At 25.6% G+C, this 26046-nt stretch overlaps 1 protein-coding gene across 1 annotated transcript in view; it reads right to left on the bottom strand.

The window, feature by feature from the left end:
* cert (ceramide transfer protein) overlaps positions 1 to 26046 on the bottom strand; it is a 30317-nt gene extending 4271 nt beyond the window's left edge. The window contains exons 1-11 of the mRNA XM_087167813.1: positions 25452 to 26046; positions 21764 to 21880; positions 18188 to 18437; positions 15674 to 15760; positions 13629 to 13804; positions 10895 to 10993; positions 9609 to 9698; positions 7853 to 7945; positions 1335 to 1496; positions 1134 to 1197; positions 21 to 223 (exon numbers count right to left, since the gene is read on the bottom strand). Of these exons, the coding sequence (XP_087023939.1) occupies positions 21 to 223; positions 1134 to 1197; positions 1335 to 1496; positions 7853 to 7945; positions 9609 to 9698; positions 10895 to 10993; positions 13629 to 13804; positions 15674 to 15760; positions 18188 to 18437; positions 21764 to 21880; positions 25452 to 25688 (1578 nt within the window). The 5' untranslated portion in view covers positions 25689 to 26046. The remainder of the gene's footprint in view (positions 1 to 20; positions 224 to 1133; positions 1198 to 1334; positions 1497 to 7852; positions 7946 to 9608; positions 9699 to 10894; positions 10994 to 13628; positions 13805 to 15673; positions 15761 to 18187; positions 18438 to 21763; positions 21881 to 25451) is intronic.

The raw sequence follows: 26046 nt of genomic DNA, 5'->3' as shown, positions 1-26046 counted from the left end.
TAATTATTTAAGTTACTTACCGGACAGCTTTCATGTTCACAGGAATTATTGCAAACTATCCATATGTCATGGGCATCTTTGTCTTCATCATTGGGCACTTGACGCATATGGGACCAGAAAAGAGCATCTCGCTGTGTGGCTGGCCATACTCTTTTGTGAATTTGATGGAAAATTAGAGTGTTCGGATCAATTTCTTCTGCAACTTTCATATTTTCTACAGTTGCTATAAAATAAAAATTAGAGATTTTTTAGTTTTGTATTATTATTTTTCTGAAATTTAAGGATTTTATAAAAAAAATATTTAATTTAATCTTTTTGTAAAATTTGATACTTTTAACATAAAATTCAGGTTAATTAGCTCACAAGTCTTATGTCTTAAACACATACTTAAATTTTTTTCTACTGCATCTGAAGAAGGTAAAAAAATCTTATTGACCTAAAGGTTAAAAACTTTTATTGATAATGAATATAATAAATGTTTGATTTCATTACTAGTGGATAGTCTGCCCCTTAATTTTCGTGAAGTTTTAGGGCTTGAAAAGTAGACTTATACACCGGGATATATGGTATTTATCATTTTCACATAATTGTTTCTTCATTTGATATTTCTTATATTTGTTTTTCTTACGCACATAAAAGTAGACACAAAGATATAACTTTCTAAAGCACATTCACTTTTCTACGGAGCCGCAAAATTCCAATGCATTAAAAAAGAAAAAATCTTGTTTTAAAGTCATTTGTTAAAAAATTAGTAAACCTTTATAGTTAAAAAATTTTCAGAAACAAATTATTATCATTATTTTAAAATTAAAAGTTTTTAACAAAAAAATAATCTAAGTACAAAAATGCCTTAGTTTAAAACCATTTTATTTTTCAATGAAAATAGGGTTAAAAATAAATACTGAAGACGCACGATGAATCCTTAAAAATAAAACTAGAATTTAAGATTCATTATAATGCCAATAACCCAATTGTAATAAAACTGGCAATTTTTAAAAGTAAAAAAGAAAAAAAAAGACAGACAGTTAACATCATTTAAACTATAGCAATATTTTAAGAATTGATATTGATTGCAGTGATATATATATCATAAATAAATCAAAAATCATTAAATAATATTGTATTTTGCTTACTTTCCCAATCAAATCTATAATCAGGAGCAAAGAAATAATGACACATCTCATGACCAGTAACGCCCTGAAATTTAAAAAGATTATCAGTAAGGAAGCAGTAAAAAATAATAAATATTTTTAACATTGCATTTACCAAAAACTGTGTGTAAAAAGTGTTAGTAATTTAGTGTTTAGACATTATAAAGAGATCAAATCCTTTACCTTAACAGTGTGAACTGCTTTCAGTGGATCACACACAATTCCACTTTCTTCAACTTCTCTACGATACATTCTCATCTCTCCATCCTCTGCAAAGAGTTGCCATCCTCCTTCACCAAGACCCATTTTGGCATATTTCAGCTGCTCTAAAGTTATGGCATTTATCTAAAATAAGAAATTAAATATGTGTTATTACAGTGAAAGAAATACAAATTTAATCATAATGGCTCTGTTATTTACTGGCTTCTTTTGTTTATTTAGAAACTTAATTTCAAAACTAACAAGGGAAAGAATCATAGTTATAAATTGTAATTATTAAACTTAGGAATACAGAATAGGCGACACAAAAAGAAGTAATAAATCAAGAATTTTTCTTGTTACAGATAACCTTATTTCACATAACAGTTCAAATTGGAATCTTTTTTTACATCTCTAATGAGCCTTATTTATATTTTTAAAAATTTTGACACATATGAAGTGTTAAAATTTATAACTGGCAGCTCTATAATTCTCTCATATCAGCATCTATTCAATAATCATCTAACTCTCCATTTTTTCGTTTTATATCAATTCTGTCTTTCTTTTGTTACTTCTGACATCAAGTCCAGGGCTAGCTCATAAAATGAAGACTTCGAGAAAGCCATTAATTATAGTCATTATTTAAAACAAAAAAGGGAGAATTTTTTTTTTTGAAAAAGTAGTTAATTGCAATAAATTTGTAACTAAATTAAATTTCAGATTTTTCATAAATGAAAATGGCTCATTTAACATTCGAAATTTCAACTCAGTAATTGCCTTTTTGCAGACAGCAAAATTATTTTTTTACTACCAGTTTAACAGTCAGAAATTCTAGAGTTAATTATTGAATATAATTTTTTTTTTTAACTTCATTGTACTCTCAGAACATTTTTCGCACACTTCCATAATTTTGAGTTTGTAAGACATTGTGGAAATCAAATTTTTGCACAATAAAACAAATGTAGTGTAAATTTGAACATCCAAAAAAATGGCATCAATGCTTAGGATTTTTAATATATATTAATTTTTACAGTAAAAAATATAGCTAGTATCCATTGGTTAATATTTTCTCATAACAATTTAATATTTATTTAAAATTAGTAATCAAGATCAAGAGAATAGGGTGACTACAGTCTGGAAAAATGTAAACAAATGTTTCATGAATTTATCGTAAATTTCAAAGGATTTCAATTCACGTCAATTTTAAGAATTCATTTGGACAGTTGTAACAAGGATATTTAGCAGGGTTCCCACTCTTTTATCAAAGCAAAAATTAAGCACTTTTAAGGACTTTTAACAAAAAAATTAAGGACTTTTTTTCTAGAAATTAAGGACCTTAAAAATGGCATAATGATCAATAATTTATCATCAAATAAAACATTATAGATTAATAATAATAGATTAAAAAATGGAATAGCTTTTCTTCAACTCAGTCATCCTTTAAAAAAAAAACTAAATAAAGAAATGTTTAATACAAATAATCTGTATTTAATTAAAATTAAATTGTATTTAATCACCTCATGCAAGCTTTTAAGAATATAAAGAAAAACTCAAAGGCAAAACAAAACTAACAAATATAACTCTATTGAGGTTAAGACAATTATTTTAAACTAAGTAAAACCTAATTATAATAAGCTAAAGATTTATTAAAATCACAAAATATAAAAAATTTAATGATTAAAATCAGAATATATTTAGTACCTAACAATCAGGAAAAAAGAAATACATAAAGTAAAAGGAAAACTTAAAAATTAAGAACTGAGAAACAGAAATGATTGTTAAAATAAGAGCTAACATAAATATTGAAACACAGGACAAGGCAGGATGTAATGAACAATTGAAATAAAAATGAAAAAATTCCATATCTAAAAATTGAAAATATAATGAAATAATTCAGTTCAAAATTTATTGTGAATGAAGGGGAAAAAACAACAAAACGCAGTGGAATCACATCATTTATAAAAGGAGATAAAAATCTTTATAAAATAGTCTGCTTTTAATTATAAAAAATTGTATGCTTACACTGATAAGCAATACTGCACCTTTGAGGAATTAGAATTTAATCAATTAAAAAGTATTATGTCTTGTATAGATATTGAAGGAACTAAAATAATCAACGATAAAAAAAATTTGCTTGTAATAGTATTGTCTGAAATTATAAAACAATAATTTGTCAAATAAATCAAAAGTAATGAAAATTGGATGCAAATATGGATTATATATATATATTACTATTATTATAAAATAGGGAATAATGAATAGTGATCTAGTGGTCGAATAGTGACTGCCTACATAGTGATCAAATAACATTTTTTTTAAAAAATCCTCAAGAATCATTATTGTTTACGTAAAAATAGGCCAGGGCGTTGTAAGAAATTTTATAGCATGATAGATCGTCAGTCAGACTTCGCGATGTATTGCAATTTAACATACGTTTGAAATTTATTAATCAGAAATCTTTAAATCAATCAAAAATAAATAAAATAAATAAATCTATAACAAAAGAAAATGTTAATTCTAAAAAAAAATTGCTTCTATATCATCAATAGCATTGCTTAATTTTTTCAATTAAAATAGAGATGGATTGACTTAAGACTGTCTTAAAGATTGACTAGTCTTAAGTAAAAACAAACACAAACTTTATTTTTAATTTTTTTAAAGTTAAAAATGACTTAGATTTTTTAAAAATAATAATAAAACTGTTACAAAATATTTTACATACATTACAAATTAAAAAAAAAAAAAAAAAAAAAAAGAAATGTCCACTTAAAAAAAAACATTTTTAAAATTATTTGTTGAAAAAAAATTTGCATTTTAAACATCGTTAGGCTTTTGTTAATTAATTATTTAAAATAAAAAAGTTGTTTTGACTAATGGTCAAACGGTTTTAATGTAAAAATACATGTAAGTTTCTTTATTTATTTATCATTATTTTCCTATTTGAAAATGAAATAGACTAATTTAAATGTTTAAAAATAATACTGACTATCTAACAAATTATTAAACGAACACATATTGAAGGAATTTTTAAAAAAATAAAAAAAATATTCTATATTTAAGAGCACTATTGTCAAATTATTGAAAAGCGTTAAAACATTGCTTAACTTTTTATTTAATTTTAAAAAATTTATTAATTTTAATTAACAGTCAAATTAAAAAAAAAAAAAAAAGAAAGAACGCAAACTCTGTTTTAATTTCCTCAAAAATAAAAGTAAATTAATTAAATGTAGGCTTTGTTTTAATTTTTTTTAAACTAAAAGCGACTGAAGATTTATTGGCTTAAAAACTAATCGAATTCTATCAAATTATTTAAATACAAAATATATAAAATATTAAATTGTATCACTTTTAAAAAGATCAATAAAGAATCTTTTTTTTCAATTCATGATTTCTTTTCTTTAATATATTAAGTTCAGAACGAAAATTTAAGACAACAGCAATTGCGCAACGATCGCCAAGTAACAGTAGGTCTGCTGAAAATAACTGACCATGTTAAATCCAGCCAGAAAAAAAAAGTGACGAAATAATGCACAACGATCGCTCACTAGCAAAAGTCTCACTGAAAAAAACTTACTTGAAATGTTATATCCCGTCGAAATAAAACGCGCAGCAATCGCAAAATAACTCCCGCTGAAAATAATCGTCAAGAAACGTAAAATCCAAAGGTAAAAAATGGTGCATAAAGTAACTATGCATCACGTTCTATATTTCAACGCTGATCCTCGCTCTTGGTTATTCAATATCACGAAACGAACATCATCTTCGTAGCTAAAAATTTAATGAACATATTCGCAGCTAGACGAAATCAAACTAGTCTTCGTCAGTGCGGTGATAGCGTTAGCATAGTCAAGAATCCTCGCACGTTAAACCACAAGCATCGTCTTAAATCAGATTCCTGATGCTTCGCCTAGAATAAAAGTTATCATATCGGCCTGCCGATATGTGCGTTAAGTCAATAATTCGCGATACATCCATTTAAAAATGTCTAAGGGTAGTGCTCGTTAAAATAGCTGCATCATAACAAAAACAAGAGTTTTTATTTTTAAATGGGGATGTCAAACAGAAATAAAAACAAAAAATCGTTGTCGTTTTTTATAAGAAAAATTTAACGATGCAGATTATGCTTTGAGTGTTTCTCACAACTGGATCTTTAGAAAAAATGATGAAAAAGAAGGCTCTTTAAAATATGCTATCAAAATAAAAAAACACAATTAATCAAAAAAGCAAAAGAGAAACAAAAAATTTTCCTAAATTCTTAAAACAAAACTTGCAACGTAGAAAATCAATTTTCTATTTTACTGGTTATCCAATTATCTGTATAACTTTAAAAGAAAAAGTGGAGATAAAATATATCAGAAAAGCTGTTAAAATGCCGCATTTTTTAAAAAAAAACCCAGCAAAAGTGAAAAAAGAAAACAAACATGTAACTCCTTTCAAATCAAAAAGTGTCGATGATAAAACTACAAAAATGACTTTCCTCATTAAAATTATACTTCGCCGAATATTCGTAATATCCTTAATGTTAAAAAATGGAGTCATTTATAAAATTGAACTTCAGAAGAAAATATGACACAATGAAAAAATACACTTTGCCTTGTGACGATCACTAGATGCTGTTAGCCATTCCTTATATTTTTCATCAAGTGCCCATAAATTATTAAAAACACACTATCCTGGCATCTCTAACAATTTCACATTTGAATGAAATATGAAAGCTACCACGTGTGCTATCAGAAGAATTGAATTTCTCGAATCCTATGGATGTAGAAGGTCAATGCAGGTCTTAAAGCTGATAAAGTATCTAAGTACTGTCTAAAAATAAGTCAAGACCTCTACCCACCTGCAATATCACGCTCTCCTCTCCCCACACTAAATTTTTTTCTTTCAGAATGATCCAGAAAGAAAAAATATTTTAATGAAAAAAATTAATAATAAAATAAAAATAATAAGAGCGTGTTTTCTTCCACTTGCTCGTAACCCCTACCCTCACATGCATTCAAAATGTTCTACCCTCGATGCAAGATCTCATTCTAGGCGAAAGACGTACTTTTTAACTGTGGATATTTTTCTAAGATATAAAAATTGTTCCAACCAACTAGTGATACTAGAAATTAAGAACTTTTAAGAACCTTGAATTAAAATTAAGTACTTTTAAGGGCCCTTAATTTTCAAAATAAAAACTAAGCAGTTTTAAGGACTTTTAAGGAGCGTGGGAACCCTGTTTAGGGTTCAAATATTTTTTGGCCATAGTTATTAAATAAAATATTTTGTACTCTCGATCTTTTCCTACCAGTTTTTAAATCTTTCTGGAACCCTAGATAGGCTTAGTTAAATAATTTTAAAGTAGGGATTTAATAATCTTGAAAACACACTTTAAATTTTTAAATACATACATAATTAGTAGATTATCTTCCAATTTAATACAACTATGATATAATTACTATCCGTTGATTGGAATCGATCATTTTTAAAATCATATAAAAGAGACAAATCAATAATTGCGAACTACAAAACTCTTTCAAAAAGATGTGTTATGGATTGCTGAAAATAACAAATAAGCATATGACCTCCTGAATTCGTCACAATAAAAATTTGATAATGTAAAATAATAGTTTTTTATTTTAATAAAATGACTGAATACTCAAAGGTGTGAAATAATGAATCCTGCTGGAAACTATATGTCTAAAACATACATAAAAATAATGGATTAAATTCAAAGAATCGAATTTTACGATTTTTCTAATCTATTAGAATAAAAAGAAATTCGATCATAAATATAAATCTCTTGATTCTCACTCTTCAAATCGGTTATTTTAAAATCCGCATTCAGATTTATAGAAAATTGAATACTTTGAGTCCACTTAAAAATCAAGAATATCAGGACAAAAATTTTTTTATTAGGAAAATCAGAACAACTACGAAGCCTCAGTATGAATTATTTGATTTTTTTCAGTAATTTCTTAATAACTTTGAAAATAATTTAAATCAATTTATGCAACTTCAAAAAGTAATTTAAGTTTTAAATTTACGAAAATCATTAAAAATGTTTGATTAATTTCCTATTTATGAGCAATACAATAGAAAATAAGCCAATTCATTTTCATTCCAAAAAAAATAAATAATTAAAGACTGCATTTATAAAGATAAACATATAAAAAAAGAGTAGAAAATAGGCTTCAGCTTTAATAGTAATAAAAACTATATTTTCAAAAGTTAATACAAAACATGTTTTTATACATTAATACAGCAAATAGCGATAATTATTTTCTTCAAAAATTCTATTTTGTCAAATTTAACAAAGATTTATTAAACTGGGAGAACTTTTACTTACATTCATTCATTTTTTCCCCCTTAAAAATATCACTACTTTAGAAAAAAGGTGTTTTATGTCTTAGAAGGAAAAGGCGATTCTAATTTCATTTCGTAACTTACAAATTAATTCAGTTTACAAAAGTTTCTTTTAACAGTTAATAAATTTTAATAGTATATTTGATTTGTCTTACATGTGGCCACAAGGGATGTTGACTGGCAGGAGAGACTACTGATGGTGTAGACATAACATTACTTTCGTCTTTGCTGTAATTTCTTACCAGTCTCTAATGAAAATAAAAATCATTATTAACAATGATATTAAAAGTTTCAATTTATATGATTGATAAAATATCAGAAACGAAATTTATTGCAAATTTTTTTTTATAGATAATTTAGTTATATAATTTAAGAAAATCAAAAGAGATTAGGATTGCATACAAAAAGTCGGAAGAGAGAGGGAAAAAATGGTTACTAGGTTCCTATATTTATTCAAAGAAGACAACCCTTGAATATCATCTACAAAATTTAATTTTTGATTCAGATTAATAGGTGTTTTAATTAATATTAGTAAGGTGTATAATTGTACTGCACAATGAAACCAATTTTGAGGCAACAGAAATTTCTTGTTTTATTAATACTTAAAAAACATTTAAAAAAACAAAACAAAACAAACACATTCGATGACGACAGCCTGAGGCCTTTGTCACAATTGACATTTAAATAATGCCGTTTAATATTTGATTTTCTTTTTTATTAAAGACATTCTTTAGAGTCAAACTCACCCTCACTAAAATTTATATTTACTATATTTTCAACTCATTATAATTAGTGATCAAAAAATAATACCTATTTAAAAACAATACATTTTTATTTTATTTAAGTACTCTAAATCATAAAAATTAGGATTACACTGAAATAGATATTACAGGAAGTCTCACAACAAAACATACTATTTATCACAACAAAATGTTTTATTCTTTTAATTTGTATTATTCAAGACACAGCCATAATCGTACCATAAAATTTAGACACAGTCGTAATTGATTTATCATCATTATTTGCAATTGAATAGGATGAAGAGCTACTTTAACTTCCTTATAGCCAATTAAATTTTATTCACTTACAAAGAATAACACATATAAAATTAGCTTCCAATTTTGTTTTAATTAAATGAAACTGAAAAACATATTTTTTCTTAACAGCTTATGGAACGATGAGGACAACTTAACAGAATTCTTCGAACTGTATATTAAAAGTTGCAATAGTAATTGAAAAATAATTTAAGATTAATGAATTGATGCATTAATAATTGATGCATAATGCACAAAATTTTTTAAATTGATGGACTAACTCCACTTGCTTAACACTCCTTCGTCCTGTTTTAACTAAATCTTGAATAAAAATTTTTAAAACATTTAAAAAGTGTTTAATAAAATTAATTCATCCCTTTACTATAATATTAAGAAGAAAAAACTTTATGATAATGATATAAAAAGCAGAAACAAACAGTAAAAAAAAAAAAAAAAAAAAATACAATAGTAAAAACACAAATTGTAACCAGTTCATGTAATACATTTAAGATTTCTTCCCAGGACTTTCGCCATTTAATAGTCAAAGTTTTTATTGCTGTCTTAAGTGCTTAAGCATTCAATTTTTTAAATCAGTTTTTGGTCTTTCAATATTTTGACATTTGAAAGTTAGCAAAGTTGGTAAGTAAAAATAACAGTTCTTCATAATAGTTATTAAAGTTTAAGACATTCGACAACATTTCTGAATCGTCAATGGGATTTAAGAGATGATTTGAGGGGGAAAAAAGGCTAAAAACATTGCATTAAAAAAAAAAAAAAAAACCAAAATAAACGAAATAAGCATGTTTGTATTAATGCATATATTAAACAAATTTTATTGAATATAATAATTAATTATATGACGAAAAAAATAACTAACCCTATCTTCTTCTATCTGCTCACTTTTGTCTAAAGCAGCATCAACTGCATCAAAAAATTCATCTTCATTTATCATGGAATGAGGACCTTCCTGCAACAGAAATAAAAATTATTGTACACAGATTGCTTACCTACTATATCATATTTGACACAATAATGCAAAAGAACAATTTCATTGCCTTTTTATTAAGCAGGCAAACATGCTCATTTTAATGAATAAAATAAAGAATTAATCTTTAAATTTAATCGCTTAAAAAAATCATACATTTAAAAGGGAAATCATACGAAGGAAAGAAAAAAAACTAGATAAGAAGGAGTATATGAAAAAGTAGAGCTAACATTTAAACAAAAGAGTTTAGGAGAAACATAGTTACATTTTTATTTTAAAAAATATATTTATATTTCAATAAATTAAATTTTAAAACTGTTTTTATTGTCAGTGTTTCTTTCATTGATAAAAAAAATCTAGTTGCCCTTGCAAAAATAAAAATAAACTATCCATAATTATATTTACAAAAATTGCTAAAATAAAATAAGATAGTATTTTTTTACAGGTACTCACGATTGTATTGCTGAAAAAAAGATTAGATAATTAATGCAGTTAAAGGACTTTCGGGGAAATGGAAGGATAAGCTAGATTTAAAAATTGTTTCCGTGTACAGTGCTGTTACTGTGAAAATCTGGTACCTATCTGGAAACAATGCTGAAGAACAGTTAAATGTTAAAATCTAATCTTTATAAAAAGTATTAATTTTCACTATAGTGTCTCACCTTCCCATTCTGAGAGATAATATATTTTCATAAAAGACAATGTTTCCATAAATACAGATTTTGTAACACAATTTGCAAACTGTATTAACTAATAAGCAATGCAACAACAAAAAAAGTGAAGCAAATAAATTCTCGATACTGTTTAACAATTATTCTTCATAAATGTAAACATCAGTAGTTTCTTGGAACTGCGGAAAATAACCGTTAAAAAATTCTGAAAATTTTAAATTAGAATTTTTCTTCAAAGTTAGCAAGTTTTACAAAAATTTATATAATTAAAAGAATTTTTGAATCTTTTTCCCTCACATTTAACTGAGAAGAGCTTTTAGCTACATATTTTAAAAGATAGTATGTTATTTTCTATCCGTCTTGTATCAGGCAGATACAAAAACGTATTCACTCTTTTTATTTAAAAAAGAACTGTTTCAAAAAATATTTATCCTATCTTAGATACATTAAAGTAATTATTTTCTAAATTACAAGAGTAACAACAATAGAAAAGTTCGAAATACCCACCTCATAATCAGGACCACCAACAACAATAGGTCTCATGGATTTGATTTCTGCAAGAGCTTGTTTATATGCATCTTCAATTTTTCTCCGCTTTTCACCTTCCTATGTAAAATAAACAAGTGTAGTGTAAATACTCTAGAAAATCAATTTTAAATTTCTTTAAGCATAGTTATAGAATTCAAGGAATTTTTAAACTATATATACGTATATATAAAATAACATAAAAAAGAAAAAAAAGTTACAATACAATAAGTAGTTATCAATAGCTGTTATTAATGTTTATCTATAACCTTTATATAAAAATATATATATAAATATGGCACAAATACAAAGCTTTGTACTACTTCACTATGTACTATGAAATTGTATAATATGGCACTTCAATAAACAAGGTTTTCAAAAACCATAATCGTAAAGAAAAAAAATAAATTACAATCATATGTAACTTTGCATTTATTAATTAAAGCTCTGATAAGATGCAGTAGTAATACTTAATATTATCTTAAAACAATATTATAACTAAAATAGCTAATATTTCGAACCAAAATGGTTAAAATTGTTATTGAATAAATTAATCACTGAATAAAATAAGTACTGAATAAGTTATTCAAGCTTAACACCTACATGAAAGAAAAAAAGAAATCCAATTTGTCAGATTTCATATGAAGAATACATTAATTTAGATCAGAAAATATAAAAAATGTAAATTGCTCACAATTACATTTGTAGAAGTAACTCTTCCTTCACTATTTATATAAACAAATGCATATTAACTTAGTTTCAAAAATAATTGTATTTAATTTAAAGGAACATACAATTAAAGGGTTATAGTTAAAAATATGTATATTAAACAACAAATTATTTTACAAACAAGTTAAAAATTACTATTTAAAAATGTTAGTAACTTTTATTTACATTTGGTCTCCATTTTTAAAGTCAAATAATAACTTAGGCATTATTTTTCTAGATAAAATCTTCAATATCAATAAAATAGGACTTAGCAAAAGTATTTTGAACTTAAATATTTTATCATTATTTTTTTAAAGAAATTTAAATCATGTGAACCCTGTTAATAAATAATAATAATTACACGAGTCAAGTGTAAGATTACTGGATTCCTAACTTTAACTTATTATACTAAATAAACAGCCAGATATACTAAAAAGTTAAAGAGTGTCAAATGGAGATTAAATTCCATTTCAAAAGTACACACCATAGAGCCTTAAATTCATACAAAATAACGATGAACAATTTCAAATAAATAAAAACATTATTAGATTTTTTATTCTTCAAAAATAAAAACAAAAGGTACATAAATCATAGCATGATTTTAATAAGTGCCGAATCAAAATTACAGAGAAATGTTATTTTGTAATAAAATTTACATTTTAATTTGACATGAAAGTAGTTATCAGTGTTTCTACAAATCTATTTGATTTTTAATATTTTTCTACTTAATACTTCATAAATATAGTGTTGTCACCATTTTTTACTATACACACAATAAATGAATTTTGTAGAGGATTCTCAATGAGTTTTTATTTCTGAACAAAGGTACGCAAATAAACAGATATAATATACACTAACACCATTTGGGGAAAATTTGTTTAATCTCCTATTCTAAAGGTAAGTTAAAGTTGAGTCAATAACCAGTTTTACAATTTCAAAAACTGCTAAATTTAAAATAAAATATGCTTGAATGCATAATAACCAATTAAGAGTTTTATAAAAATTAGAAACACTTTTACAAAAATCAGTAATTTTTTAAACTTGACAAAATGTGTTGAAACAGGTTACAAAAATCAATATCACAAAAAGTATTTTAATTTAGATTTTGCGTAAATTTTTTTAAAAAAAGGGGTACTCTCGGCTTACATTCAAAAATATGCAGTAAAAATATTTATTTTTAGGTTCACTACTAATAAAACTGAGATGGGCACAGTAGGCCTTGGCCCTCCATGGTGTCACGCCACCGAGTTTAGAGTTTCACTACTAATATAATATAACTTTAGAAGACTTTGATTAAGAAAATTTTTATTGCAACTATACCAAGTGTTTAAAAGTGGTGCTTATATTTTATTATATTCTTAAGTAGAAACTACAATCTCTGGTAAGAGTATTCAGTAATATCCATGAAAACTTTCAGTAGTTTTAGTCCTTTTAGTAGTGTTACAGCAAAACGTGTTATGAGAAATATAAGACATTAAGAAATAATTAGCAATAAAATTAAAAAATAGCATTTTCACATTTTGTGCATTTTTCTTGTCATAATAATATTGCAGATAAAGCATTAAAATTTTAAATATTAGATAAAAAACAATAACTGTTAAAAAAAGAACAACAAACTGTGACAAGAGCCGAAAAATGATCGGAAAACAAAGTGGACTCATGTAGGAATAGTATGCCTACTCAAGTTCAAAATTCGTGTGTTTTAAACATCGTATGAAAATATATTGGATTTGAAAGTTGACGAAATGGCAAGAAAAAACAATGAATACCCGCAAAAAAAAAAAAAAAAAAAAACCCAGGAAATAACGCTAACTTACAGTGGAATCATTGCAAATCGAGTGCGGTAAAAGTGATTACTCAAATTCAAAATTTGCATGTAAAAATTACATTGTAAAATGCATTGAAACTACAAAATTGCATAGAAACTATAGAGAATCCATAGTAGTTGGAGTATCTGTCTAATGATCAAACCACAATGGAATTACAAAACAAAATTAAAGAAAATTACCTTTTCCAATCTTCTTTTCCAATTTTCTTCTCTTTGTGAAAGAAGTTCAATGCAATGAGATAGCGTATTTAAAATGCCACTTGTTGTTGCTTTGAAAGTAATTGCCTCTCCTTTGAAATCTACAGCATGCTTACCATGTTGAACTAGCAATTCTTTGGTAATTATAGGTGGATGTCCTGTCAAAAAACAAAGTATTTGTTTACATAAAAAAAAGACTAGTAATATTTGGCCAGTTCATTTAAAACAGTCTTACAAATTACCGTTTGAGCAAAAGTTATTAATGCAGAATAAAGTGATTAGGATGAAGCTTAAATATTTAATACTTTACAATTATTAGTCAGTATAACAACAATTACCAGTTACAATAACAGTAGTAACGTTCCATAAAAATATGTGTCACATCTGAAAAAGTTATTTTTATAAATTTTGTGAAGTTACAGCTGTTTGCACCAATGAAAAAGGTAAATTATTTTTGGTACAAAATGCATTAAAACCTTTTAGAACCAAAAATCCATAACAACTTAACTTTTGTTTCCTAATAAAAATAATTTAGGGTTAAAAAATTTTTTTAAGAAAAACTACCAAAATATTATAATATGTTTTTCAGTGCTTTTTAAAATTGCAGACCTATATATACTACAGAAAGAAAAAGAAAGCTATAAACAAAATAAAGATAAAATAAAAATGACATTGAAAGAAACATTAATGTTTTCTATTTATCTTTCAAGAATTTAGAAAGGTTTATTTTAACACATATCCTACAGCGTGAGGAATACTCATTATTTCACAGTCAATCATCAGTACATTGCAGTAAATATTTATCAAAACAGGCTGGTATTTGCTCAAATATAGAACAAATGATACTGTACGTATATGCATTAAGAGACAATATAAGTCTTAACATTCAAAGTTTTCTTTTGTATTCCAATCAAATTTAATAAATGCATCTTTAATATAAAACTCATCTTAGGTAAATTCTATTTTTCAGCTAAAACTGAATTTTATTTAAATTAAGAATGGAAAAATCTTAAAAAAAAGTTTTTTTTATTTATATACACTGATATTTCTAAAAATCTTACAATTTAATCAAAATTGTTTATATTATTTATGTGAAAGTAATTATATTATTTTTATTATATTCAGAAGAACAAGATTAATCAATGTTTCTTAATTCATGAATTAAGGTTAAGCCCCTGATTTAAAATTAAACTTAGGAGTCTTGAGAGCATGATAAATGGGATAGTTAAACTTGTTGACTTAAAAAAAAAAAAAAAAAAAAAAAAAAAAGAGAGGAAAAAAAAGGAGAGTAATTTCAGTTTTTGAAGAAGCAGTTGTTTTGTTTCAGAAAACAAAGGTGATTGCAAAATAATCTCTAACAATTGCAATTCTTTGGTGAATAATTGCAAACAAGGGATTCTATACCCTAGCAAAATATTGCACATTTTTATACACAAAAATTAATTAACATGTAGAGTTTTAGAAAAGTGCATACAGAATAACATTTTTAAATTAAAATTTAATAGGTAATTAAAAACATTTGTTGACAGTTGTTTTAAAAAGTTAATACAGAGACTGTGTAAAAAATACTGCTGAGGTAATTTTATATTTAATCAGTTTTGGTGTACTTTATAAAATATATAATAAAACAATATTAAGTAAAAAAAAAAAGAAAAAGTGATTTGTTCGAAATGCATTCTAAACAAATTTGATAACACTGAGTAGCAAGAGCAAGACTAAAAATTTTTTCCAATTAAATAAGATTCTTAATATCATCAATTAATTCAGTCTCCAAGATAAGAACTGGCAAAATTTAAATCTTAGACTAAACACCCAAATAAAAAGAAATCTGATTTGAAGTTTGTCACTTCAAATCAGCTGCCTCAATAAATCACATAGTAAGATTGCTGGTTCAAAACCACAATTATCAACATTTTATAATCTTATCATTTAAGATGATTATCATCTAATAATCTCAAGTTTAATATAAATTGAATTTTTAAATTATAATAAAATTTTCCAAATCAAATGGAACAAATTATTTTTACCTTTAAAACGATGTGTAGGTGAATCACTATTCTTTTGATCACTTCCTAGGGCAATATTTTCATCATAATCATCATCAATATCATCCACTATAAATATTAAATAAATGATAACTTATTTAAATACAGTTGTTTTGATTTAAAGAATTAAAATACAGTGTAGTTTTTCAAAGTAAAAATCGAACAAATTTATTAAATCTTTTTTTATCAAATCTTAGTAAAAATGCTTTTTAAGCAAATAAATAGAATAAAAAAAGTTGATAGAGTTTCAGTTATTCTTTTCTGCATAACACAGCAAAAAAGAATTTGAGTATACAATATTCTTTTGTGATCACCTGAAGAAGACTTTAGCACTTAGATAAGATAAATGAAGAATCAAAAGTAGCTACTTTCTTTATTACAGCATAGGAATTATATCATTTACTGATAAAAAGCTATAGATAAGATTTACTAAATACAGAAAAAAAATTGAATTAAAATTCTTTTTTTAATAATTTGTAAACACAAATGCTCAAAAATAATTTTTTTTTAAAACAAAAATAACTATTCATTAATAAAATTTGAGACAACAATTTTAAATAAGAGTGTAATCATAAAAATAATTCAAAGATTATACAATCAAATCTTGATATCATGAAATCAAAAGAAAACAGAAATAAACTAGGTGTAGATGAACCTAGATTATTCAAATTTTCTTCAACCAAATACTTTGAATTTAATTCCAAAGTAGGTGTGTGTTTTTTCTCTTACAGACGTACTTTCCATATTTTCTTTTTTTACACACATACTTAGTTTTATTTCCCCCCCTTCAAAATTCTATATTTTTTCATGTGGGTAATAAATGAATGTTTTGTTAATCAGTGAAGTTGGTTACCTTAGTTTCGCTTAATAATAAAAATCATAATTTTCATTCTTTCATCCATCTTTTCATTTGGAGAATATTATTTTAGTTTAATCAACACATTTTCCACTTCTTATAAATGGAAGCAAGCTGTGTTATCAGTTCAAGAAAAGTGTAGCATTTTAATTACTGTGAGTAGAAATTGGAGCAAGTGTTACAAAGCTTACAGAGAATTATACATAAATAAAATCAACTTGAAAAATTTATAAATCAGCTAATATGATTCAGAATTAGGTGCCACTTCGTATGAATAATTTATTCAAAAAAGGAGAAAAGTTATCTGGGAAAATAACACAAATAAATTTTAAAAAACAAAAAGACATTCGTTAACCACTTGCACCCTCTTCTAGAAGATAATCTAAAAGTGTTTCGTCTTCCAAGGATATAGCTACATTTTAGAATTTCAAATTCATGACTAATTCCAAGAATTTTTCATGACTTTACGAAGCTACTATTTTCTCCGACAAAAACACAATAGTAAATTTAAAAAAGCATCATAACATTAATTGAAATTATAGGTGTAACAAAAACTGTTATACTCTGCATCCTCATAATTATAGATTTTTAATTTAAAAAACAGAGAAAATAAAGATTTCAAGCAATAAAATAGCTCAAAAGTAATTTTTTTTCCTTTTTCCGCAGAATTATATTCTAAAGATACTTTTCTTGTTCAAGGGAAAGGAAAGAAATACTTCTGATTTTTCTGTTCTCATTTCGGAATAAAAATAATTCGCCAATCACTGGCTTGCTTCAGCTAGAATTTAAAATTGATAAAAAAAAAAAAAAAAATTCTGAAATCACAGAAGTTTAAAAGATAATTTGCTCAAGAAATGATGTTTTTTTTCTTTCATTTTTTGAAAGAACACAATTTTTAAAGAGCATGATAAAAACATTTTATATTTTAATAAAATATGACTGGGAGTTGGGAGTTTGTTACGAATTCAGATATTCCGAACACCAACAAATTGGGGAAGGGGTAAATTCCAGTTTAATAATTAGATTTTTTGGCGCCTAAATTCATTGCTTTTTTAAAATCATGACAAATTTTGTTCAATACCAAAATTCATGACTTTCCAGGTGCGCGGATACCCTAGATGTATTAAGGTTTTGAGCACCAGCTGTTCATTTTAAGCGTGAAATGAAGAAATTTTCAGAATATTATAATAATTCCATGTTTATCAAGGAAAAATTATAATAAAATGCACATTAGGCGAATTTTCAACAATAAATGCGGCAATCAGCAAGCAATTTTTTAATTGTCAACATTTGCTATATTTACTAGCCCTGTAGCCAGTGGTGATTGTTAATTTTAACTCATAACTAGGGCCCCTATATATGAAGAAGAGCACATCCTCTTAATATAGTGTAGAATATATTGAATTGTGAGTCAGTTTTATATTGAAAAGGATTCTGAACAACTTTAAAAAGTAAGTAAAAAGCTTTTGTTTTAATGAATTAAAAACTAATATGAATAAACCAATATAAATCTACTGAAGTTGGGAACATTTAACTCTATCAGCAGCCTCTACCAATGTTCGTGATCATGATTTCAGTTTTAATATTACAGGAAAATTAAAATTGCATTTCAATTGAATATTAAAAAAAAAAACACTTACTATGAACATCATTATCTTTATGATTTTCATCAGAAGTCAACATTTCTGCACAGACATCAAAATAACTTTGTAAGGTATCCACTTGACGACACAATATATCCTTGAATGTTTCCATCTCAGCAAGTTTTACTCTTAAACCACGAGCTTTTTTGAAAGAAGATATACTAGCATTGGAAAGACTCGTGGATCCAACAGATACAGCCGAGCCATGTCTCCGAAGACTATTTTCACTACCATATGCAGAATCACCCTGAAAAGAGTATTTAGAAACATTAAACAAAAAGCAAACAAATTAGCAACTTTTTCGTAGATGAGCTTTATATTTCATTTCATTAAATTCTTGCACATGTAATGTCTCACTTCTATTTCATATTTAAATGGACATTTAAGCAAGGCTGGATTCAGTCAATACATGACCAGTAATATATATTAGGTATAAAATAAATGAACACTGGCTTTTGATTTCAATTGTAATTAAGTTATTAATACCCAAGACATCCTAATTTTTCAATAATAATTTGTATGTTCGGATCAAATTTCATGAAATAAATGTAAAAAAAATTTTGCTTAAAAAATGATTTTTTCCTTGAAAAAAAAAAAAAAAAAAAAAAAAAAAAAAAAAAAAAAAAAGCAAATTGACCAAAAAAAAAAAAAAAAAAAAAAAAAAAAAAAAAAAAAAAAAAAAAACGATAAATTTCAAGACATAAAACAGTTTTGTCATATTTGTATTTACTAAATTATTAGTTGAATACAAATAAAATATAATTTACTTTTTGTACTTCATATTATTATAAACTACTTTAGAGGACATAAAATGGGTGCTTCATATGTGCAGACTTTAATAAATTTAATAAGGCAATAGACTTAAAAATCAATTATATATAATCTGTGTTGAAAAAGTTTAATAGTTTTTGCACACATGCTTGAAATTTTGAAAATTCATTATTTTTTACAGTTTTATAATTTTTAAACAGCTGTAATTTGAGAATTATTTGACATACAGAGTTAAATTTTTATCTATTTTCATTCAGTTTTTTATGAAATACACAACATGGCTAAGTTATTTCAAAATAATAATTTCTTTAAGAAAAAAAAAAAAAAAAAAAATTCAAATTTTTAAAAATTGTAAAAGTTAAAAGTTTCAATTTCCCTAATTTTTTTGTTACCTTTGTACCAATGATTTGGCTCAAAATGGTGATGATGCCCAGAAAAAATTATTTTTTCTTCTAGTTTAACAATGAACATTGAAAAAAAAAAAAAAAAAAACAATCTGTAGTCAAGCAATTTCTATCCATTCCGTTAGCTATGCCTATGAGTCAAGAATAAACTAAATACAAAAGATCTGTTTAGTTGTAAAAATGACGTATCACCACATCAATTGCCTATAATATTTCTATATATATAATTGTTTATAACCATTCATGTAATTGCTTGAAACTTGGCTAGTGTCAATTGATTTAATAATCTTATGCATAAATAATATCTCTCTCTTGCCCATAGTACATAAATCTATATAAATAAATTACAGATAATTAGAGTAGAATGGATAAAAAAAATTACTATTAAAAATAATATTCAAAACATTTGATTAAGCTGAAGTCAAAAATATTTACAACTGATTTTGCAGAATTTTTTTTATCTTTAACTACATCAAACAATTACACATAAAATGCATCATTTTTTTAAAATAAAAAAATGGATATCTAGAAAGGACTGGATTCATTCAAAACATGGCCAATAGCAAATTAAAAATAGATAAAAGAAATACAAACTTTTAATTTGAACTAACCCATTAATAACAAAAATTACCTGTCATGTCTTGTTTTATTACCAAACAATAACAGGGGCCCATTTTTAAACTTTTTTTGAAAATGATTTTAAAAAATAGCTTTAAAAAATGCATACTATTCCTTATAGTGAAAATATAATATTTTAAAAAAATTAATAATAATCAAGACACATTATGGGAAATAAAACATTTCACAGCATTATTTGAAATTTGAAAAAAAAAAAAAAAAAAAAAAAAAAAAATTAAAGCTAATTGTAATAATTTTCTCAAGAAAAATGCAAATGACGGAGCTATCTTATATTCTAATAACCAGCCTTTAGTCAAAAAAATGCAAGAGAAAGATCTTAAATTCCAGAAAGAAGAGATATAAGAGAAACATTTGACACAGTCAAAATTCTATAAAACAAATTTTAAAATTTAAGCAAATTATAATTTAATAGTTGAACAAAAGCTTTTATTCAACATATATTTTAACAAGTTATTACTTCCAACTGTTGCTAAGTAAAATTAATAAAAATTTTAGATTTAAATAAGCCTAATATATCATTCTCATCTCTGTTCATGCCCAGTGGCATATAAGGCCCTCTACACTCCCTTGTCAGCAGCAGCTACTTTTACGTCCAATAAACTAGTTTACTTCAGCTTCATTCCTCTCTCCATTATCCTGTGTCAAGTTTCGGGCGTCTCTTCTTGAGCCCAGTTGAAGATGATACTAAACTAGCCATTCTTAATATATGTCTCGTAAAGCTCCATATTCTTATTTTAATTTCTTTATCTAAGGATTTATTTTTGTTTTCCGCACTTCATTGATAATGGTATTTAATTACATTGATAATGGTGCACTTCATTGATAATGGCGATTATTAGCCAAATAATATTCATAATCAATCTCAAACATTTACACTACATAAGTCTGAAAAATTTAAATTCCTGTTTAAATTTGACAGAACACATTTTGATTTCCTACAGAAACAATTGTAAACAATTCTAGAGCTGTTTTGCAACATGTTTCACACTTAATGTGATTTATGAGTTACAGCTTCTGTACATGAACATTTTCACAATAATCAAAATTTTTCCAATCCAATTATGCATTCATGGTTTATCTGTCATCATCATATTAGATCCACTAAGATAAAATATCAAGTAATCATACCTTTTCCTTACTTTTAAAAAATATATTATTGACAGGAATAACAAATTGTGTAAGCATTATAGTGATTAATATTTAAATAACTCATGAAACCAGCATGTCACTTTAACACCTTTTTAGACAATAAATTCTGATTCATGGATCAAGAAGAGTCTAAATATAATAAAATTAAAGTAAATATAATAAAATTGAGCAATAATTTTTCTTCTACATTGTAACATTCTGATTGGTAACATGTTTAATATTTTCTGAGTTATGTCTATTGATAAGACTTTTGAATTGTCTATTTTCAACTTAAGCATCTAAAATGACATTTTTTTTTTGGAAAAAAAAAATAATATCTGCATTATTGAAAGTAGCTTCTTTGGAATAGCAGTGTTACAGAAAAACAAATAAAAAACTTAGAATTATTCATATGATGAATTTCACTCAAAGTTTATAATTATTTACCAAGTAATATTGTGGTAAATAATATAATTATTTACCATAATAAATTCAGTAATAAAACATACGATCTTCATATTTGTGATTGCAAATTTTTATAAATAACATGAATTATAAAAGCAAAACAAAATATTCAAAAATCGTCAGATATCAAATCAATGCTATGAATTTTTACGGATAAAAATATTACCTTATACGCTTCTAACGTTTCAACCCATCGATTTCGTTCCTCTGGTGTTTCAGCTCTTAAATACCAAACACAGTCATGGACACTAACATCAAAACGACATTCATCAAACTCATGAGGCTAAAACATAAGAATTAAGGTATTAAAATACTTTATTTTTAATTCAACTAACAAATTACTAAAAAGAATTCAAGCAATTACATTATGATAATCAATGGGGATTATTATTATAGCATATTAAGAATCTGTGTGTATCTTAGTTTGCCTTTGGCTCAATGTTTCAGAAAAATAAATGTCTATGTTTCGTATCAATATTAGTTAAGTATAGCTTTATGCAAAGAAGAACTTAGGCTTGGCATGTAAAGTATTATGAGAATGCACAGTGATACAATTGAATTAACAAATATATGGGGAACAGATCACCTGTATAATATACACAAACACAGTTTGAGCAATTAGCAATTTTTTTTTACAATCACTAAAGAAGAATAAAGAAAAAATCTGCTTCTTCAAAAGGAAGTTCTCTCTTTTTTTTAATTTTCGAGAAACAAACGATTCATTTTTACGCTTCTTCCTACAAATGCCAACAAGATTTAAAATTACATTAACATGATTTAAAATCACACACCGTGATTCTTATTTATGCAATTTAAGATTGCGCATCCTGTTTTGTATTTCTTAAAATCAAAAATATCGCTTTGTATTCACACAATTTAAAAGCCAGAGTTATGATTCGTGTTCAAATGACTTAAAAATTATACAACGGAACTCATGTTCACACAATTTTAAAATTAAACATCGTTATCTTACGATTATAAAATCAAATATAGAGATTCGTATTCACACGATTTTAAAATCAAACATCGAGATTCATATTATCATCATTTTAAAATTAAACATCCAAGATTCTTATTCAAGCAAGCTTAAAACTAAATGTCGTGACTAGTATTTGCGTGATTCTAAAAATCAAATATTCAGATTTATATTCACACAATTTAGATAAATAAATAAAATTTCACATTGATATACCTATATATTAAAACAACGCTGATAACATTCTGTGGATAAATGCTTCTTACATATACTTTTTTGTTCAAATTGTAGGCAATTTTTCGATTATTTAAAAAGTGTTTTTGCACATAAAATTTTTGAATTTCTATTTCCAAATTTTTTGGTTAATTACGAAACTCATCCATATGGAATGAAACAATATAGGGTTCTATAAAAATCAAATATCTTTAAAAAATATTCACAATTTTCAAACAAATTGTTACAAAATGAGGTGGCGACAACAAGGACGAGACTAATTACAAGAGTTAATCAATGCATGCAGAAAACTTTTTAATTGAGATGTGTTCGCAAAAAGTATTTCCTTTTATCTAAATCTTTTGACGAATCATTTTGACATGAACAATAATTCATTTATAAAATCTAAGATTGATAGAGTTTTGCATTATTTAGTCAATGATTATAGGAAAATGACATAGGGCAGGGGTTAGTCTAGGTTTTTTGGAGAGGTAACTATTTGGTGAAAATTTATAAATAATTTGTGAAAATTAAAAATTCTAATAAAAAAATCAATACAAAAATATGGTAAAAATACGGATTTATCGTTTCATACGGGATAAAAAAATAAAATTTTAAGAAAAAGTATGTATTTTGTGAACAAACCCCGTTTTTCCTAACCGACACTGTTTTCCCAACAACACCGTTTTTGAACCAACACTGTATTTTCTAAAGTTGAATTTGTGAACATACCGCTAAACGGTAGTAAATGTGGCCTGGGCAGACCCCTGATATGGTATCAATAAGTAAAAAATATAAATTATAGAAAATGGAAATTCTGTTAAGAAATTAATAATTATAAAATAAGAATTAAAACATAAAAATAAGAAACCATCACTGGTAATAAATACAGTGCAGAACCCGTTATCTGGAAATCAGAAAACCAAAAAACCGGAACGAAATTCGATTAATTTTCCCGCCATTTTAAAAAAAAAAAAATTTTTTTCCTCATAAGATTTTAGGATTTTTCTTTCTTTTTTGAAAGATGTTTACCTTACCATCATTTTGGAAATAATCATTAGTGTATTACTTCATTGTTTTTTCTTCTTTTTTAAGATTATTTCCCAAATTTTTTTTTTTAGTTGGGTTTAACAATAAAAAACGGCTTTTTGTAGCGCTTCAGAAAACCGGAAAAATCAGTTATCCGGAATAGCGATGGTCCCGATCATTCCGGATAATCGGTTCCCTACTGTATGTGAATTTTTATAAAATTTTACTAACAATCAACCATGATATGAAAATATTCAAAGCATAACAGAAAAACAATTTCTTTCATGGATAACTTGCTTAAATTTAAGTATAAGTTCATTTATGCGTCTATTAGTTACCCAGTTTTATATAGATTACTGATTTCTTAGTGATCACTCCAGATAATACATAAATAAAAATAACTATTTTAAAGCTTAGATGTCTTTAAAATCTTTCCTGTACTTAAGCTATTTATTCTCATTTATGTATATATATTTTTAAACAATAAGTACTTCAAAAATTGAAAATCACTATTTTTACAATTGGTTTATTTGCTTAATTTGTGCTTTTATAATTAACAAAACTTGTACCTGAGAAATCTTTAAAAAGAAATTTTATAAAACACTCAATAAGATATCGGAAACAAGCTAGAGTGGGATCGGTATAACAACAATGCAAGCGTTCTTACGTCTGATGCAGGAAATGTTCTTGAATCTTTACATTTGAAACTTAATAGCATGTTTTAAAAGTTGTCATTGTGTTATATTTTTTGAAATATTCTCAAATAAATCTTAACTTTACTTATCCTTAAATTTTTTCCTAAACCTAATTCAAAGGATTGTTTCTAAGAAAAACCTTTATACTTAAAGAAAAGGTGATAAGAGAAAATGTAAAGTTACTTGTAAATAACAAAAATAGTTTGTGAAAGGCGTAAATTGAATCAGAGTTATTCATAACTATCTCATTGTTTATAATGCTTTGATATTTCAGGATCATCATATGTTCCGACATTATTACTAGTTTACAAATTGACTTCAATTTCCGTATCATTTTGGAAGTTTGAAACATCTAAAACAATAGAATATTAAAACATAACATAAAAAAACCCCCAAAGTTGTATACAAAAAAAATGAGACAAAAACTTTATGGTTAAAGTTTAACAATCTTATAGTAAAGTAAGTAGATACAATTTTGTATAAATTTATGGCTGGTTTTTGGTTCTAAATTTAATGGAGAAATATACTGCGCTACTTTTAGCAAAGTAATTGTTCAATAACTTTGGAAAGAAAAATATTATCAAAAAGTAATATTAAGAAATATAAAATTACTGTAGTTTTGATTATGCTGTATCTGAAGCTGTGTCTGTTTAAAATAATCCAGGAAACATATTATACAATAAATATTGTTTACAAAGACAAACTTTACAAAACTCTTAAAAAGCATGTCTGAGGCAAGTGACAATTATCGTAATAAAATACATCAAGTAAAACAGAAGTTTTGGAAATGAGAAACATTGAGAAATCAAACCGAATTAGGGGATATATCCTCAAACTTTATTTTTTCAGAAAAAAAAACTAATTATGAAATTTTTTATAGAAACTACCCATTAAAGTTTTGATGTAATTTCCATTAAGTCATTTTTGCACATAAAACTCACTTTAATAATTGCTTTGAATATACTTATGGCACCTCTGCAGCCATAAGCTGTATCATCTTCAGATTTATAATAAGCTAAAGTTCCATCTTTCAACACAATATAACGATCTTGCCAACCATGAATATAATTTGTCCACTTATTAAGGGTCCCGTGTAATTCAGGCTGTGCAAAATTGTTATCAATTTCATCTTCATCTTCACTTAAATTGACACTATGGTCATCAGTCATGGTTTGCATTTATCTAGAAGTTTTGTAATACGAGAATGAAAAAAATCAGTTTTTAAAATGTATTGCACAGAATATATGATGGAAAAACGTGATATCAGGCATGTTGCATTGGCGCAGTAGTTATACAAACTTTTTCATGCTGTATTAGTCATTTTAATTCAATTTCATCTTATTTGAGAAATCACTACCTGAAACTGTAAACATTGGTGGCTTATTTCTGGCAAAACACACCCAATCACGTGAGACATAATTGTAATAAAGACAAAAAGTTGTAAAGTGACGTAATAAAGTGAACACATAAAATTTTATGTTATTATTAATTAAAAACATTCTAAATAAAACAATAGGTAATAATTTTTTGTGACTT

Source organism: Parasteatoda tepidariorum, chromosome 7 (assembly GCF_982258835.1).
Source record: "Parasteatoda tepidariorum strain Cologne lab strain chromosome 7, Ptep-v5.0, whole genome shotgun sequence".
In the NCBI taxonomy this organism is placed as follows: domain Eukaryota; kingdom Metazoa; phylum Arthropoda; class Arachnida; order Araneae; family Theridiidae; genus Parasteatoda; species Parasteatoda tepidariorum.
Note: the sequence above shows the minus strand (reverse complement) of the source record. Positions and strands in the feature narration are given on the sequence as shown.